This window comes from Pituophis catenifer, unplaced genomic scaffold (assembly GCF_029215685.1).
Source record: "Pituophis catenifer annectens isolate HBS135680 unplaced genomic scaffold, rPitCat1.0.hap2 SCAF_1, whole genome shotgun sequence".
NCBI classification, from domain to species: domain Eukaryota; kingdom Metazoa; phylum Chordata; class Lepidosauria; order Squamata; family Colubridae; genus Pituophis; species Pituophis catenifer.
Genome location: NW_027256881.1, coordinates 14,337,608 through 14,355,765, shown reverse-complemented (window position 1 = coordinate 14,355,765; position 18,158 = coordinate 14,337,608). Strand labels below are relative to the sequence as shown.

The 18,158-nt window shown below is 38.5% G+C and overlaps 1 protein-coding gene across 1 annotated transcript in view; it reads left to right on the top strand.

Annotated features, from left to right (window-relative positions):
* Positions 1–16,059, top strand: part of SH2B2 (SH2B adaptor protein 2) — a 45,298-nt gene extending 29,239 nt beyond the window's left edge. The window contains exons 4-9 of the mRNA XM_070945782.1: positions 123–214; positions 2,739–2,911; positions 4,102–4,281; positions 10,168–10,361; positions 13,109–13,280; positions 15,743–16,059. Of these exons, the coding sequence (XP_070801883.1) occupies positions 123–214; positions 2,739–2,911; positions 4,102–4,281; positions 10,168–10,361; positions 13,109–13,280; positions 15,743–16,059 (1,128 nt within the window). The remainder of the gene's footprint in view (positions 1–122; positions 215–2,738; positions 2,912–4,101; positions 4,282–10,167; positions 10,362–13,108; positions 13,281–15,742) is intronic.
* Positions 16,060–18,158: the final 2,099 nt, after the last annotated feature.

Genomic DNA, 18,158 nt, shown 5'->3' with positions numbered 1-18,158 from the left:
TTCTTTTATTCATATCCTTTTCTTGTATTTATAATTATGTTTACACTTGTATCTGTCATAAAATACTTGCTTGATGAAAATAAAAATAAAAAATAAATAAATAAAATATATTTTCCATCTAGGTAGAAAATGGTGCTGAATATATCCTTGAAACGATAGATTCGTTGCAGAAACATTCCTGGGTGGCGGATATACAAGACTGCATAGATCCTGGGTAAGACATCATGGTGATCCGATATTGAGCATGCTTAACAAGTGTTGCTAGAATAGCTGTGCGTGGAAACGAGAATATCTAATGATTAGCAGTACCCTGCTATCCGAGGATTTCCTTACCAAGTTATCTTCTGTATTGCTTACATTTATCTGGTTTTAAGAACTATGTCAGAGCAATTCCTCTTAGTCATTACCTTGGAAGATCTGGCATGTAAGCACCTGTTCATCAAAAAAAAAAAATTGTGCATTGCTGTCACACTATGATGGATTTATTGAGCTCAAATACTCTTTCCTAACTCCTTCTTTGCAAATTTTTCTCCCAGATAGAAAAAGCCTTATATTTGGTGGCTGTTGAGTATTTAGCAAACAAACCTTTTGTTAACCATTTTAAATGGGTGCTGGTTTGCAGTGTCCTGGGGATATTTAAGTATTTATTCTCATTTGTAAAGCCTTTTTTGATAAAATAAACCTGCAGAAGAAGAGTAGAAACTTTTTTTGGCCATTTAGGCACATTTTGAAATATTGAGAGGGTGCAACAGGTGTAATCAAAAATGGCTTTCAGAGTGGACCTACTTATTTGCAGAAGGAACACGTGGGTGTGGCAATCCCAAAATACTCATTGATGAGAAGGCAAACTATTGAGGTATCTTCTCAGGACTCTTATTAGCTCCCATTCTGCTTTTTTACTATTCCTATATTATTTTTGTCTTTTTCTCTGAACAGGTGGATAGCTTTTGAAATAAAATTGTAGGCTATATCTAGCTAGAATTGTTGTTTTGTCACTTTATGGGGTGCGGAAACTTCCTCAAAATATGAACAATGGCACTTGGCTTGGCTGTTTGCTAGCTGCCCATTTAACTTTTTAAAAATTAAATATTCCCATTTATTTTTTAAAAATTGGAATCCAAAGATAAAAGAATTACTGCAGCAAAATATGTATTTTGCAAGTAGAAAGGACTTATTGCTTCCTTCATCTGTGTAAAAGTTGGGGTAAGCTCCTGCCTTTCTTTTGTGAATTCTATAGTTCTGAACTAGTTAAGTCTACTAAAGCTACTGTATCTGCACCACCACTAGAAGGCAGCAGAGAATTACAGGACACTCTCTTCTCAGCCATCAAGCCATTTGTCCAGATACACAGCCTAGATCTGGGAACCCTATACAAAAGTTCTCCCATTCACTTCACAGCATTTAACAAAACATAAAAAGACAAGCTGTTAGGCAGTTCTGCTGTAGTTTCAATCAATAGTGATTATCTGATGCAATGACATAAAACCTGTGTTGATTGGCTGAAAGGCAAACATAACAGTGTTTTCATATGAAAGCCAGCAGCTAGTTCTTTCTGGAGAGCCAGCAGCTAGTTCTTTCTGCTCTTATCAAGCCTCTGAAGAAGCTGATCTCTAAATAATAGTTTATTTAGAGTGTTCTATACTGAAAAAGGAAACACACTGCTAGTATATTTTTACTTCTGTCTGTGCCCATTGGGAGTTTTCTTTGTCACAGTGTTATGCTGTCTTTTAAAATGTACCTGTATTGTATAGTATTCATTAGTTTGCTGTCTCAGAGTGAGTGGGAAATTGTGGCATTGGTTTTCAGTAGTTACAGTCAGAGGAGGCTTTGCAGTAAGAGTTAAGATTCACTAAAGTTCAGGGGCCAAAAATGGCCCATCTATGACCTAAAAGCTGATTTTTCCCTTGAGCCACGTGGTTAATATTCTGAGAGACAGAATGATAAACTTTTATTCCAATTTGACAGAACTGTTATCAGCCATCATAGTAAGGATTAGAAACTCAGTGTCCTGAGTTGCCAACTGTTAGGGGAAAGCTATAGGGGAAAGCTTCCTTATGTCTACCTATGACCTATTTCTCCCAAAGGGGAGAAGAGTGCTTTGATATTGTCAGATCTCCATTTCAGCTTTTCGGGAGGGTCAGCAAGGGAAGGAAATAAGTGGCTAACACCAGGGGTGAAATTCAAATTTTTTCCCTACTGGTTCTGTGGGTGTGGCTTGGTGGGCATGGCAGTGGAAGAATACTGCAAAAACTCCATTCCCACCCCACTCTGGGGTCAGCCAGAGGTGGTAGTTGCCAGTTCTCTGAACTACTTAAAATTTCCACTACTGGTTCTCCAGAACCTGTTAGAACCTGCTGGATTTCACCCCTGGCTAACACCTTTTTAACTGCTCTCCTGTCCCCTTTTCTATGTGATCAGGTCTCCCCTAAGCAGTAATTTTTCCTGCCATTATAAGCATCACCATATATAAGAATCAAGATAATATTCCTGCAGGTTTGGGAAGGGTTAGCCTCCCCTCTTACAGTCCTGATTTATGGGGTGAGGATGAGTTAGTGCATGAAAATAAGAAGTCAATGGAGAGCTTTCCCATATGCAGCTCTGAACAGATGTAGCAGTATTCAAAAGGTTACCATTTCTGGATCTTTAGTAAGATTACAAAATACATATTTTATGGGAATCCTCTCCAGTTGGTGATTGATAACTTTGCATCCCCTCCTCTGCTCTACCCTTCCTTCCAGTGTTCAGCATACAGCTGCAGAAACTCACTGGTGCAGCACCATCCACTGTCCAAACGCCCACTCTTCTCTTCTTTCCAGGGACAGTGGTGATGACATTGAACTTTCTTCCTGTACCCAAGGAGCTTGCCTGCCAAGCAGAGTGTCATCTTGTAGCTGTGAGTTCCTGGCTGATGGTAATAAGATTTTTTTTTAAAGAATTGTCTTAAAAATTAGTTCAGACCTGTGGTACCTTGCTCAGTAGTAGTAACTGTGAGAGGGATCTTGGAGTTCTAGTGGACAACCATTTAAATATGAGCCAGCAGTGTGCAGCAGCTGCCAAAAAAGCCAACACAGTTCTAAGCTGCATAAACAGAGGGTTAGAATCAAGATCACATGAAATGTTAATATCACTTTATAATGCCTTGGTAAGGCCACACTTGGTCGCCACAATGTAAACAAATGTTGAGACTCTAGAAAAACTACAGAGAAGAGCAATAAAGATAATTAGGGGACTGGAGGCTAAGACATATGAAGAACGGTTGCAGGAACTGGGTATATCTGGTTTAATGAAAAGAAGGACTAGGGGAGACATGATAGCAGTGTTCCAATATCTCAGGGGCTGCCACAAAGAAGAGGGAGTCAAGCTATTTTCCAAAGCACCTGAGGGCAGGATAAGAAGCAGTGGGTAGAAACTGGTCAAGGAGAGAAGCAACCTAGAACTAAGGAGAAATTTTCTGACAGTTAGAACAATTAACTAGTGGAACAACTTGCCTCCAGAAGTTGTGAATGCTCCAACACTGGAAGTTTTTAAGAAGATGTTGGATAACTATTTGTCTGAAGTGGTGTAGGGTTTCCTGCCTAAGCAGGGGGTTGGACTAGAAGACCTCCAAGGTCCCTTCCAACTCTGTTATTCTATTCTATTTTATTCTATTCTATTCTGTTTAAACACTGGTTTTGGTTAAAGTTTAATTTTCAGGTCCTCACACATACTTGAACTTTGCCAATCTCCAACTGGAGGCATTATTTTTTACTATAGCAGAATGCAAGTGTTATCAAAAAGCCTGGGGCATCCATAAACTTTTTTTTTGTCTTGTAAATCCCTGGTTCAACAGGTATCTCAAGGATCTGAAAGAGTACCTTGGAAAAAAATGTAATGAAAGTAATAATGATGTAATAATGAATAATGAAAGTAATAATTGATATCAATCAAATATCATTCGATTAACGATACCATCGTCTCTTGAGACTGAAGGATGCCAAGGATGAATGATGAATGATTTGAAGCAATTGACAGCCTTGAGTCTATAAGTCCTCTGTCACAGGAAAATGTGGTTTGGAAAAGCAGCATGGATTTTTTTAAAAAGGAAATAAAATTATCTTCCAGATGTGACCCGATGCCAGGATAGATGTGTTGGCTCAACTGCCTCAGATAGCATATCAAATGCTACCACAATTGTAACAGCACCACATGGCAGGATCTCTGCAGGGGAATATAGAGCGCATGTGCCATTAGAGAACTTCCTGCAAACACTGGAGTCTCCAGCCAATAGCAGTCACACAGCAGGTATAGTAGTTTTGTTCCTCAGATGATCTGGAGTTTACGTTTTTCACAGCTTAGAAAAGATCAGCTGTTCATTCTCCCATCCAAAAAGTATGTTTCTGCTTCTTTTTAGATATATTGATAACAGTGTGTACCTTACAAAGTACTGAATCATGCATGTCAACAAATAACAATTTTGCTAAAGTTTTGTTTTGTTATTAACACCCATTATTTTCTCACATTCTTTGCAGTTTCAATGTTGTTCCAATTATTTATGACAAATCAACTAGGAACAGTTTGAAATCCTGAAGTGGCTGCTAAGTGAGACTGGTTGTAATAATGAGCTAGATGGGAAAATAGTCTAGAATGACAGATTCATAGGATTGGATAGGCTTACTTAAACCAAATGCAACTTCTGTTCTGTATAGTAAAGAAATATAAAATTAAATAAAAACATATTGACAAATTGGCTTTTGTAATGAATAAAGTTGATAATTCTCAGGCTAGAGAGAAACATTGTCAACCAAGGCTATCAAGAGAATAGGCAAGAAGTTAGGAGGAAAAAGTCAAGAATGAAAATCATGGAGTACAGAATCTTATATGCCTTATGTAGTTAAATATCTGGAGAGCTGGCCCAGTGTGATGCCTAACAATTGTGTAATGTCCATATGATGATATCCTGTGAAGATAATTTCATAATCTCTTCAGGCACTATTGAACTTTTCAAATGGCTAGAAAGTTTATTTGAATATTACAGTGTTTCCCCGAAACTAGGACCTGTCTGGATAATAAGCCTAATTGGGCTTTCGAGCGCATGCGCTAAAATAAGATGCCCCGAAAATACCCCCCCAAAATACTTAGACGCATGCACAACTGCCACACAAACAACACAACGTGCAGAGGAGAGGCTGGAGAGGGGGGGAAAGGGAGGAGGAACATGCCCCACGCACCCCACACGCACCTGCCATCCACGTGGCACAGTCTCACGGAGGCCGCTCCCGCAAACCCTAGTTCGCGCGCCCCTTATCTTAGTGGTGGCCGCAAAGAGCAGCCGCAAAAAAAACCTTGCCAGCCCTAACCCTGTCAACCTGGAACTGGGGGAAGGGGGACTGGTACCAGAGCTCTGAGCAGTGGCTGGTGTGGGCTGTCTGCGCAGCCATGAAGCAGGATTGGTGTGGCCAGTTCTTGCCCACAGAATTGCTGGGGAGGATCAGGTCAGAGCTGCTGTCACTGCCGCCCTAGATCAGCAGGCCAGATTTGGTGAGTCAGCTGCACCGCTGCCACTCGGGAGAAGAGAGAGAGGAGGCGCTGCGAGAGAGCCCATTTCTGATGTTCTCCTCCTCCCGGGCGGCAGCAATGCGTTCAGCTCCACAAATCTGGCTTGCCAATCTCGGCCGGCGAGAGGGAGTGGCAGGTGGGGAGGGGTGGAGGGGTGGAGCGGTGGAGAAGCAAGAAGCATGGAGCGAGATAGGGCTCCCCTTGCCATCTCTTCTCCCCCCTTGCCAGGTATGGCAGGAGCTGGAAGTCAGGTAAGACACGTGTCTCACTTCTCGCTTCTCCGCCCTGTCTTATTTTCAGGGAAACACAGTATTTTTGTCTCTGGTTATATTATCTATCTTACCCAATTTGGTGTCATTTTCAAATTTGATAAGCATTCTCTCCATCTTTTCATTCTAGTCATTAATAAAAATGTTGAAGAGTACAAACTGCAGAAGTGAATCAAATGGCACTCTACTTTCTTCCAGTCTGATGACACTTTGTACTTTTTGAACTGGTTGTAAAAACATCTTATAGACATTTCATTCATTCCATGTTGAACTGAATATCATTGTCAGGTGTCTCCCTGAAATCAAGGTTTTTGTCCATAGCGTTCCTGTAGGGCAGAGGTCTTCAAACTTGGCCTGGGAATTGAAGTCCACAAGTCTTAAAGCGGCCAAGTTTGAAGACATCTGCTGTAGGGGATATTAAGCAAATATATTAAGCAAATATAAGATACAAATAACATAATAAGATTTGTTTTTCATAAGTCCATGCAGTCTTCTGGTAAGCACCTCTTTATTTCTTTAGGTGCTCAGAATTTAATCATTTATTATTGGAAGTCCTCAACTTATGGCCACCATTGAGCCCAAATTTCTGTTGCTAAGCTAGACATTTGTTAAGTGAGTTTTGCCTCGTTTTACGACTTTTCTTGTCACAGTTGATAACTGAATCACTGCAGTTGTTAGTAGCACAGTTGTCAAGTGAATCTGGCTTCCTCATTACCTTTCCTTGTCAGAAGATCACAAAAGGTGATCACATGACACTGGGACACTACAACCAGCATAAACATGAGTCAGTTGCCAGGCATTCTGAATTTTGATCACCATGAGGATGCTGCAATGGTCAGAAGTGCGAAAAATGGTCATAAGTCACTTTTTTCAGTGATGTTGTAACTTTGAACGGTCACTAAATGAACTGCTGTAAATCGAGAACTACCTTGTCAGAGTTTGCAACAGTAATCAAATCCAGAAAGCACAACTGATTCAGCAGTTCATTAACTTCTCTTTATATACATAACACATAAGTAAATATATAATACCAAAAGCAGATTTTCCAACGTGATAGTAGTTACAGGCAAAACACAGGCAGAGGAGAGAACAATTTCAGTTTCAATTCAGAGAACAGACTAGTTTCAGTTTCAGTTCTCAGCACAGCACTCGGAGCTAAGCACAGCTAAGCCATGCCCAGGCTCCTTGCTGTCTCGGCTCCCATTAGTTGACCTTGTTACTAAGCCCTATTCATTGGCTGACCTTGTTACCATGTCTCTGCCAGTCATGAATACACTGACATACCTGTATTTGGTCTAGTGGTTTCCTAGGTTTTTGAGTGCTCTGTGATTTCGTGGATTAATTTTTTTTTTTTGCTCTTTTTAATAACAGAAAATTTGCCCTTCTCTATTCATTTGGCATTTCACTCATTCTCCATAATTTTTCAGACAAACTTTTTCATAAAAAGATTTATCCATCTCAGTTTTTGATCCTGCTCTTCACAATTTTTTATAACCGTACACTGGAGAAGACTGAGCTCCAATAAAAGCTTAGTAGTTTCATCTTTCTAATCTATTCACAATTTTTTTTAGCGCTGGGAATTGGAATACTGTTTTCTTTTAAATAAATTGTGTTCTTCAATTGGTACATCAACAAATGTTACCCTCCCAGGTAAACCAGGATTAAATGATCTAATTCTACTTTGTTGTAAGGCTACGTTATCAGAATCTTGCAAATCACTGCCGCTTTTAACTGCTTGATCCATTAGGGCATGTCCTTCCTAAATTTCTTCCTCTGATTGTTAAGCCATTGGGAGCTCTTGCATCTCTTGTCTGATTGTTTCCTAGGCAGCATCTCTTCCCTTCATTCCCCAAGGTCATCCATACATTCCATTGCAACAAATGATGTATGTTAAATCATTCTTACTTCCTGTGCTATGAGTTTGGGCTCATCTTGTTTATTTCCCATATGGTAACAATGTACAGACACTGAACATGATTACATTTATGAGCCAATACAATGTTTCTTGAGATTTTTCACTAAATGGGCTAATAGGGAAAATTCTCACTTCGTTTTACAGTGCCAGAATCATTATCCAATGTCCTTACTTCAGGAGTTTTATCTTCAATCCTCACAAGAATCAGTTTAAATCCCTCTTGATCAAGTTTAATGTGCTTTAGCCAACACCATCTGCCCAGTCTTCATGAGGTGTAACCATCTCCTGCCAGTAGGTTTTTGTTCAGAAAATTCAGAGTCAAGTTACAGAAGATAATTGTCAGTGAAATTGATAAGACTTAAGGGTAATTCTATAACAGTTAATCTCTGATTCTGGCAGACAGTGCCTTCTATGAGCTGATTAAATCAGTCAGCATGTTTGTTCCATGTAGTTGTAAGTTACCAACTACAAAGACTTTTCTGTGTCTTCTTGCAAGCTACAATTACACAGATACATCCTCTATTCAAGAGCATCATTTTTTCTGTCATTGAAGACTTCAAACTTGTTTGTTTTCTGCAAAGGCCTCAGAGTTATTTTTTACATTCAGTGGTGCAGAATATCTTCTTTGTATTTCCAGTTGTTACTCCCATTTTGCTTCTTTGGGGATATTTATAAAGGGATGTTTCCTCTGTCAATTATTTTTGTAATAAATTGTGGTCCTTTCTTATGAGTTGAAGCGTTGCCACTACCTGCTGCAATCCCTGTGCGATTTATTTGTGCACAGCTGCAAGCTTATACTTGCTGCATATGTAGAAAACATCATTTTTAGGCATACATTTCAGGCATGATTGTAGAGTATGTCCATTCTCTTTATTTCTGTTTCTTAAAGTCTTCAGGTAGAAAGATGTAGGGAGATGACCAGGTTGAGCCTCAGGGATAGGTCAGATTTGTCATCAGTTTCAACTTCGCACCCACAAGAGATCTAAGTCCAGAATTGGACTTGAATTCCTTTGACTCTTATCTACCACCAATTTGCTTTTAATAGTTCAGATTCTTGTAAAGAGCATGAGCTTGCAATAAACCTTTATATTCATTTTAAAACGCCTGGACTTCCTGATTTTCCTGCACTTGACAAAAGTTTTTTATTTCTTCTTGTTCCAGTCTCAGGTTAGTTGAATACCTACTGACCACTTGGGAAAAAATATGTTAGGAAAGTTCCTCTTAAGCTCTCCTGTCAAATTCCTGTTAACTTTCTGTTTGTTCATGTTTGAAAATGGGCTGCCTCTGCTTATTGAGTGACTTTCACTCGGATCATCCACAATGAACTATCAACAGTTCTCTGGACATACCTTTGCCATTACCAATTATGCAGGAGATAATCTTTTCATTCCACACAGCAAAGCACACATACCAGAAAAAAGCAGTTATTTGGTCTTTCCCCCTTTTCTCCTGCTGTGTTCCACAACCAAGCTCCTACTGGCTCTCTCATTAGCTCTTCCAAATATAAAGTGCATTCATTTATATTCCAGAGTTATTATGTGTACTTCTAAATAATTTGATCCAGTATTCCAGTATTTGAGGGACTGCCACAAAGAAGAGGGAGGTCAAATTATTCTACAAAGCATCAGAGGGCAGGACAACAAACAATGGTGGGAAACTAAACAAAGAGAGAAACAACCTGGAATTAAGAAGAAACTTCCTAACAATGAGGACAATTAACCAGTGGAACAGCTTGCCGTCAGAAATCGTGGGCGCTCCATCACTGGAGGTTTTTAAGAAGAAACTAGACAGCCACTTATCTAAAATAGTATAGGTTCTCCTGCTTGAGCAGGGGGCTAGACTAGAAGACCTCCAAGGTCCCTTCCAGTTCTATTCTATTTTAATTCTGATTCGTGAAGTAGAAAAGTATGCATTGTAATGTACAGACACTTTTGATTTGCTGAAAAGATAATATTAACCATATCTCTTTGCTGAAAGAGCATTCAGTACAAGCATATATTGGTTTTGATAAGTGGAAGAATCTACAATAATTTCTCCTGCATCCTCTGTTCAAACATCCATCCATCCATCCTCTGATCAAACATCCATCCAGATCAGTGGTGAAATCCAATTTTTTTTACTACCGGTTCTGTGGACGTGGCTTGGTTGGCATGGACGTGGCTTGGGTCTGGCAGGGGAAGGATATTGCAAAATCCCCATTCCCACCCCATGCCAGGGGAAGGATACTGCAAAATCCCCATTCCCACCCCACTCGGGGGCCAGCCAGAGGTGATATTTTTGCCAGTTCTCCAAACTACTCAAAATTTCCGCTACCGGTTCCCCAGAATCTGTCAGAACCTGCTGGATTTCACCCCTGATCCAGATAGCATTGCAATGAATGTAATGCTATGTTGAATGTAAGGCATTGAGGTTTTGTATTTTATTGTTCCTGTTTCCTTACTGTGACAGGAGATGAAAATGAGCTGGAAGCAGAAATCAATCTCTTGGAGTTCCCTTGGTTCCACGGGACACTATCGCGGGTTAAAGCAGCCCAGCTAGTACTCTTTGGTGGAGTCAAAAGCCATGGATTATTTGTCATTCGGCAGAGCGAAACACGGCCTGGTGAATATGTGCTGACCTTTAACTTCCAGGGAAAAGCCAAGGCAAGTGATCTATTTATGAATGAATAACTCTTGTTTTCTCCTAGTATTTAAAGTGAAACCACAGGAAATATGCGGGCACGTTTCCCTTAATTTTTAATCCACCTTGAAAATTAAGCCATCTGTTCAAAGGGCCTTAGTGGAGCATGGCAGCAAGCCTGAATACAGTTATAAAATAAGTAAAAAAAAAACTTAGAAACCACCAGCTACTTTGACCTGAGTGCAATGTTTCTTGATTGCCAATTGAAAGAAAATTGGCAAGGTACTAAGATCACATATCGTGGTTTGTTTGATTTTAGCTTAACATAGTCTACAAACTCAACCAAAAGTTTAATCTGGGAACCAGGTATGTGTAGTTTATTTATTTCTACAGGAAAGGGGAGATGATAGGATTGACATAATTTGTCTTAAAATACAGTGGAAACCTGTGCTCTGGCAACAACTCTTTGTGATTGTATATTTGTGCGTGCACAGAACAGATACAATGCTGGTAATTTTTGTATCCATATGCCAGAACTATGAGATAAATAGAGCAACACAGACAGAGCTTTCTCTTGTTCTTTTCTTTTGCTGCCATCTGGAATTTTAAAAAATGTTTTAAAATAGCAGCCCTTTATACATTTGGCGTCTCTTCTTTGACTGGTGCTGTAAACAGATTCATTCTTCTAATCCAGTATATTGGATCTATATCTGCCAATCTTATGCTTCCTGTGACACCTTTTATTTCTCCCAGCTAAAACTGGAAACAAGCTGTTGCCATGTTACAAAGATTTACTTTTAGCTTATAATTATTATTGCCCCCTCTGTAACTACCTGAGTCACAATTCTGCGTGCACTGCATGGAGAGATGCAACAGATAGCCCCATTATTCTGTTCACATCCCTAGACCAGAAGGTGCTGACACAAGGTGCTGGAAGCTGAGTACAATAGAAAGAAGCAAGTGCAATTACCTTTACCTGCTGCTCATTGGAAGAAAGTAAACAGTATTACCGTACTTTTTATCTGCAGTTGGTGATGTTCCTATACATAAAGTAGTGCCTCCATCCTCCTCTAATGCCACCAAAGTCAAATTCAGAAGTATAGAATGAAGGATATTTGCCTGGCAATACTTGTGAAAAAGATACTGGACTAGTAGCTGATGATAAACTGAATACAAGTCAGTAGTATGATATGATTACTAAAAAGGCAAAGGCAAGTTAGATTGCACCAACAGAGATATTGTTTCCTAATCATGGGAATTAATAATTCCACTTTATGCTCCATTAGCCATATGCGACCTTCAGTATTATGCTCATTTGTGTGCATAGCACTAAATAATAATTCAGACAAATGATCAGAGGACTGGAAACTAAGTGGTACAGCGAGAGATTGAGCCTACTTGGTTTATTTCTAGCTTTGAAAAAAATAGGGTTGAAAAGGATCTGATAGCCTGAATAGTCCATGACTCTTCTCTAGCATCCCAAGTGCAAAACATGGAATATGAGCATTAAAGTACAGGCAGGCAGATTCCTATTTAACATTTAAAAAATTTTTAACAATAAGAAGGGTGTAATAGTGGAGTACGTTCTTGTATGTAACTCTTGATGTTACATAGTGAACATTATGATGTTACATTGAGCTTGAATGTAGTAACCATCCCATAATATTCCAAACTTTTATTGACAAACTATGTCTCATACATGAAATGTAAATTATTGATCAACTGTGTCCCATACATTAAATTTCTGTTAGTGTGGAACACCAGAGGATGAACTTCAATTCCCAGAGTAGCTTCCTAATTTTTTTCAAATTCACCAGTCAAGTGGCATTTCACAAATGTTCTTTTTATCACCATCACCAAACAAAACAAGCTTAAACTGCACCTTGTGGCACAGCACTGCTGCATTTCCAAAGAAATGCAAGAAAGGAAAGAGAGACGTGTTTGGGCAAACCTCCCTCCCTCCCATGGCATATAGGTAAAAGTAAATAACCTATTGAGAGGGAGCAAGGCTCCCTTTTACAGGATTCATTCAAGCAGAAGCTGAATAGCCATCTGTCTGAAATGTTTTACTCCTGTACTGGGTAGATTGTAAGAATGATCACTTGATCTAACAATGTAATTTTAAGAGCAGTTAACACTGATTGGGTAGATGCAGGGGCGACATTATAATATAAATTTAATTATATTTAAATGGTACTTTAAATTATTGTATTTTATCCCGATTTTATTTTAGATCGTATTTTATTCTAATTGTATTTTAATTGCGAGTTATTCCAATCTTACTTAATTTGTTTTACCAAACCTTTGTAATGATTTGTCTTTATAATTCTGCACTTGATATGGCCCAAAGGGCTAATCAATAAATAAAATTGAATTGAATACTCCTGTACTGAGTAGGAGTTGAATTTGATTGCCTAAATCAAAGGTGTCCAAAGCCTGGTCCTTGAGCCATTCCAAACTGGGCTGCACACATCCCCAATTGCACAAGCAGCAGGCGAGCATATGCAGACCCATCAACCCTCTCCTCTCCTCTCCTGCCAGTCTGCAAAGCTGGAAAGGTTGGAGAACTCTGGCCTAAATAGATAGTCCAACTTTATGATTATTGTAGGAATAGGATTATAAAGGAAATGGTAAGGCAAAAACAGATAAAACTGCTCAAAGGTTATTTGGGGGCATCCGTCTCTGGTATTTCATGTGTTAAAATAATTCTCAAATGCTTAGAACAGGGACTATGGTAACTAGTCAATTTAAAAAAATGATTTCTTTTCAGCACCTGCGTTTGTCCTTAAATGAAAATGGTCAGTGCCACGTCCAACATCTTTGGTTCCAGAGTATTTTTGATATGCTGCGGCATTTTCATATGCATCCCATCCCACTGGAGTCAGGTGGTTCTGCTGACATAACCCTCCGCAGCTATGTAATGGCCCAGAGTCCACTGCCAGGTGAGTTAAGTTCTCACGTTTGCAATTTTATCTTATAACTGGGCAAAACAAAGAATAAAACCATGCAGTACTTCTCAAATACTTGAGGCTTATTCATATTCTTCTGCAAAAAATAAAAACTTGATCAGTGGATGGAAATGTAACTTTTACTGAATGAAGAAATATTCAAAAGGGTTTATCCTTTATTTGAAAATTATTTCACAGCATGCATGCATGCATGCATGCACACACCTATTCATATTCATCTTAGTATGACCATTTTTACCATCGTTATTAAGTGAAGCACATGATTGTTAAACAAATCAGACTTCCTCAATTGACACTGCTTGTTGGAAAACAGCTGGGAAGGTCACAAATCACAGTCACGTGACTGCAGGAAGCTGCAACTGATTGTAAATGTGAGCTGATTGCCAAACACCCGTATTGCAATTACATGCAACTTCACTTGTCATTTTTCCATTGTAAAGAAAACAATAATGGCCTTCTTTCAATCATCAGGGACAGATGCAGTTTTCACATGCATGTTAAACAAGTCAAATAATTACTCTGTAAGCAGACGACATCCATATTTTAACATTTTTCTACTTAAGATCAAAACATGTTGTGATATCTCCTTGGCTGGTTTACTGTAACATACTCTCCGTGGGATTGACTTTGGAGATAATTTGAAAACTGCAGCTGATACAGAATGGGGCTATCTGATTCCTGGTGAAACTATTCTTCCATTGCAGAATATGCTAATTTGAAGATCACCGCATTGGTTGCTAGTTGTTTTCTAGGCCTGGTTCAAACTGCTGATTACCACCTATAAAGCCCTAAACAGTGTAGTTCCAGAGTATATCAGAGCACGATGGCTCAGCTGTTAAAGACACTGAGCTCGTCAGCCGGAAAGCTGACAGCCAGGTTTGAAACATGAGCACTGCGTGATGGAGTGAGCTCAGTTCTTGCCCCAGCTTCTGCCCACCTAGCAATTCAAAAACATGCAAACACAAGTAGATAAATAGGTGCCACTTCAGTGTATAGTCATGCTAGCCACATGACTACAGAAGTGCTTCAGACAATGCTAGCTCCCTCAGCTTAGAAATGGAGATGAGCACCGCCCCTAGAATCAGACATGACAACTGGACAGGGGAAACCTTTATGTTTATATCAGACACCACTTTGCTAGGATCAAATCTGTTTGAACATCCAGTTTGAACATCTGAGGGCCAACTGAGGCATGAAGTACAGGGTGAATGGTTAGGCAGCAGGTATCCTTGGCAGCTTCCTTCTTTGAATTTTGCAAGGCTATTACAGCTTTACCACTCCAGTGTGCTTTCATTATGGGCACCTAAGGTCTTCTTATTTATTGTGTGGTTGGCTATATTCTTTGTTGTGCTTCGTTGTTTTATCATTGTTTGTTGTCCAAAACTGTAAATGATTGGAGTAATTTATAAAGATGGTAAAGGTAAAGCCTTGCCCAATCATGTCCGAATTTAGGATGCAGTGCTCATCGCCATTTCCCAGCCAAAGGAAGGCACCGTTGTCCAAAGACACTTCCGTGGTCATGTGGCTGGCATGACTATACGCCAAGGCACACGGAACACTGTTACCTTCCCACTGAAGTGGTACCTATTTATCTACTTATATTTGCATGCTTTCGAACTGCTAGGTTGGCAGGAGCTGGGGCAGGAACAGGAATTCACCCTGCCACTTTCCAGTCGACAATCCAGCATCTTAACCACTAGGCCACCATGCCCCTTATAAACATGGTATAAATAAATTCCATCCATTTTTAATAAGTCCCTTCTCCCCTCATTTTTCAAACTTTAGCCAATTAAAAAACTTAGTTTTTATTTGTTTTACTAAAAATGCTAGCAAAAGGGGAGTTGGTAAGTATTAAAAGCCTTGAGAGGAGATTTGCATACTGCAATATATCAAAATATTGAACTCAAAACACAAAATCAATTTATCCCAATTTTAATGAACTTGCTTAATTAATATTGCTTTGTATTTCATTGGTATCTAATCCTTCTTTTACTTTTTATTGGCATCTAATTCAAATGTATTATTTCATTTGTAGGTTTTAATATTGCAATGAAATCCCACTGTGGATGGAAAGAAACGATAACATTCATTGTTAATATAGTATCCTTTATTTACTTGAAGTTTGCTGGGTAAACCCAGCAAGTAATTGTGTTCTTGCTTAAAGAATGTTAGTGCATTTAAATTTAAAGTTGTATTTCTATTAAACTGGATATTAGATTATTTAGTTTTAAGGAGTAGGGACCTCTGTAAATAAATAAATAAATTCAAGGTGACATTAGAAAAGAAACCATAGTATAAAAACTAATAGAAATAAATGAAACAATTCATATGAAAATGTAGCCAATTGTAAATGTTGGAAAAGTATGTAGTAGTTGGAATATTCATAGAACAGAAAAGCTAGATTCAATAGCCTTTTTCTTTCTTCTTCCATTCAGAGCTCACTCAATCTCCAGCAGTAGCTTCCCAGCAGCCTGCTTGCAGAAATGACCTCCAGTCTCAACATTACTTTTCCAGCTTTGTTCCGGTCACTTTCCAGCCAGCATCTCCATCAGAGGGCACTACCTCTTCCTCTTCTTCCTCAGCCAGCCATTCACTTTACCATAGGATGGAAGGGACTCTGAACGCCCGAAGCCGAAGTAACAGCACAGAGCGGTTGTTTGATTCGGCTGCTGTTGGCACAGAAGATTACCATGAAAGTGAAGGTTCACGCAACAGAACCAGAGCAGTTGAAAACCAATACTCTTTCTACTGACTTTGTTGATGGAGTGGTTTTCAGTGCATCTCTCTCATTTGGATCAGTAGTTTTGGAGAACTGAAAAGAATTGAATTGAAAAGGTCTTCATCTCCTTGTTGGCTACTTTTATATAGCATTTATTATTGCTTTTCTCCAGGCCTGTGAATATGTGTACAATACCTTCTCGCATTCTTTCATACTAAAAAGTAAAGATAGTCTTTCCTATTCCTGAGGAGGTACAGTGGTGGTCGTCTTCACACAGCTACAAAACGTCAGAGTGAAACACAATCTTTCTCTTTTACTTAACTTTTTGGGTCCAGGAGCACAATTTAGAATTACGGAGAAAAAACTACATCTGCATGGAGTCAGGTTATTTCACTTGTGTTTCTTTTTTTTCTATTTTGGCTGCCTGAATTTGGATGAAATCAGAAAATTAGAACCAGGAAATGGTGATTTAAAAAGTGAATTGAAGCTGGGCAATTGTAGCTAATTGTTGCTAAGACTTCATATTGCCCCATAATCAGCAATGTCGAGATGTGTACTTTGAGGCCAATGCTGGAATGACTAGCAAAAGTGATTTTCTTGTATACACCCTGTAAATTGTTTGTTCTGTTCCTTTTTTTTAAACTGCATACTCATCCCATATTTTACATTTTTGCAAACAAAATGATAAGTGTCTGGAGTGCAGTTATGTAGGTTGCAGACATAAGAAGCTGCCTAACCTGCTATAAGAACAGAGGTCCATCTAGGTCAAGTGTGTATGAAAAGTAACACCTCTCCAAAAATCAGCACCACTTATTGCCTTTCAGTGTTGATGGACTACAGTTAATATCTTGATTCCACTTCAGATAGTTTACTGTACTTATTTTGCATTACTGTACTACCCAAGACATGTTACAATTCTTTTTCCACTAAACTAATTCCAATTGATATTGAGTGGTAGGAAGAGGATCTGAAGCCTTCTGGTTTTACAATTGGTGCAGTTGTTATTTCTGGACAGATAACAATCTATTAGAGCAGGGATCCCCAACCTTGGAACCTTTAAGACTTGTGGAATTCAACTCTGGAAGTTGCCAAGGTTGGAGATCTGTGTATTAGAGGATCACACAACAAAGCCACATGTTGCTTAAAGTTCTTTGTAAGTTTCTGTTTGATGATAACAATCTAGCATTTGCATTAAATATGATTTACAAGAATTGATCTTCATTATAATCATATTGAAAATGGGCAGCTTCTCTTTTGTGGCATGTAACTTCCCTTTAATAACTTCTCTTGTAAAAGCATTTAGTTGCATCTTAATTTGAGTAACTTTCGTTATTGTATTTTCTATGTGATTTGAAGAAAAATGCAAAGTTAGTAAGTACATAACACTGCCTTTTAATTTTAATTTGGCATTATTCCTTCCTCAGTGAAATGGCAATTGTTTCAATTAAAAAAGAATCCCTAAACATCTTTTGAACTGAAATGAAAAATAATGAGTTTACATGAAAAACTTTGAAATATACTCTTCAAAATAAGTAATGGCATGGAGCTCTGAAATTCTATGAACTGAGAACCATAGGAAAAATCAGTTTGATATTTTAGATATCTTGGAAGCTCCTCATGTATTCCATCACTTAATCTAACAAAATGAAATTTGCTTGTAACAAAGAGATGGAAAAATGTAGCTATTTTCCAATAAATCTATAGTTGGCTAGTTTACAGAATTTTCCTGATTGATTTACATGAAAATGATTACACAGTTCTGTATTAATATAATACTTCAATGTCAAAGTCACTAAAGTATTAGAAAAAAAAGTTGAAAGGCAAAATATAATATTAAAAAATTATTTTATAAAACACATATAAACCAGAAAACTGTGCATCCACTTGAATTGCAACATATAAACTGCAACCATTTGAATTGCCAAGGAATAGAAATTGGTGATGGGGAGGAAATCACTATGCTGCCCTAAGACTTATGCTTAACACTGAAATTCTATTCAAATCATAGTACTGTTATTAGATTCAGAACACAACTAGTGCAATGTTGTCAATTTTGACTAAGCACTATATTTATTTAACACAGTATATTTTTTTGGATTGCATACTAAGCCAGTTAGTAATTCACAAATTAA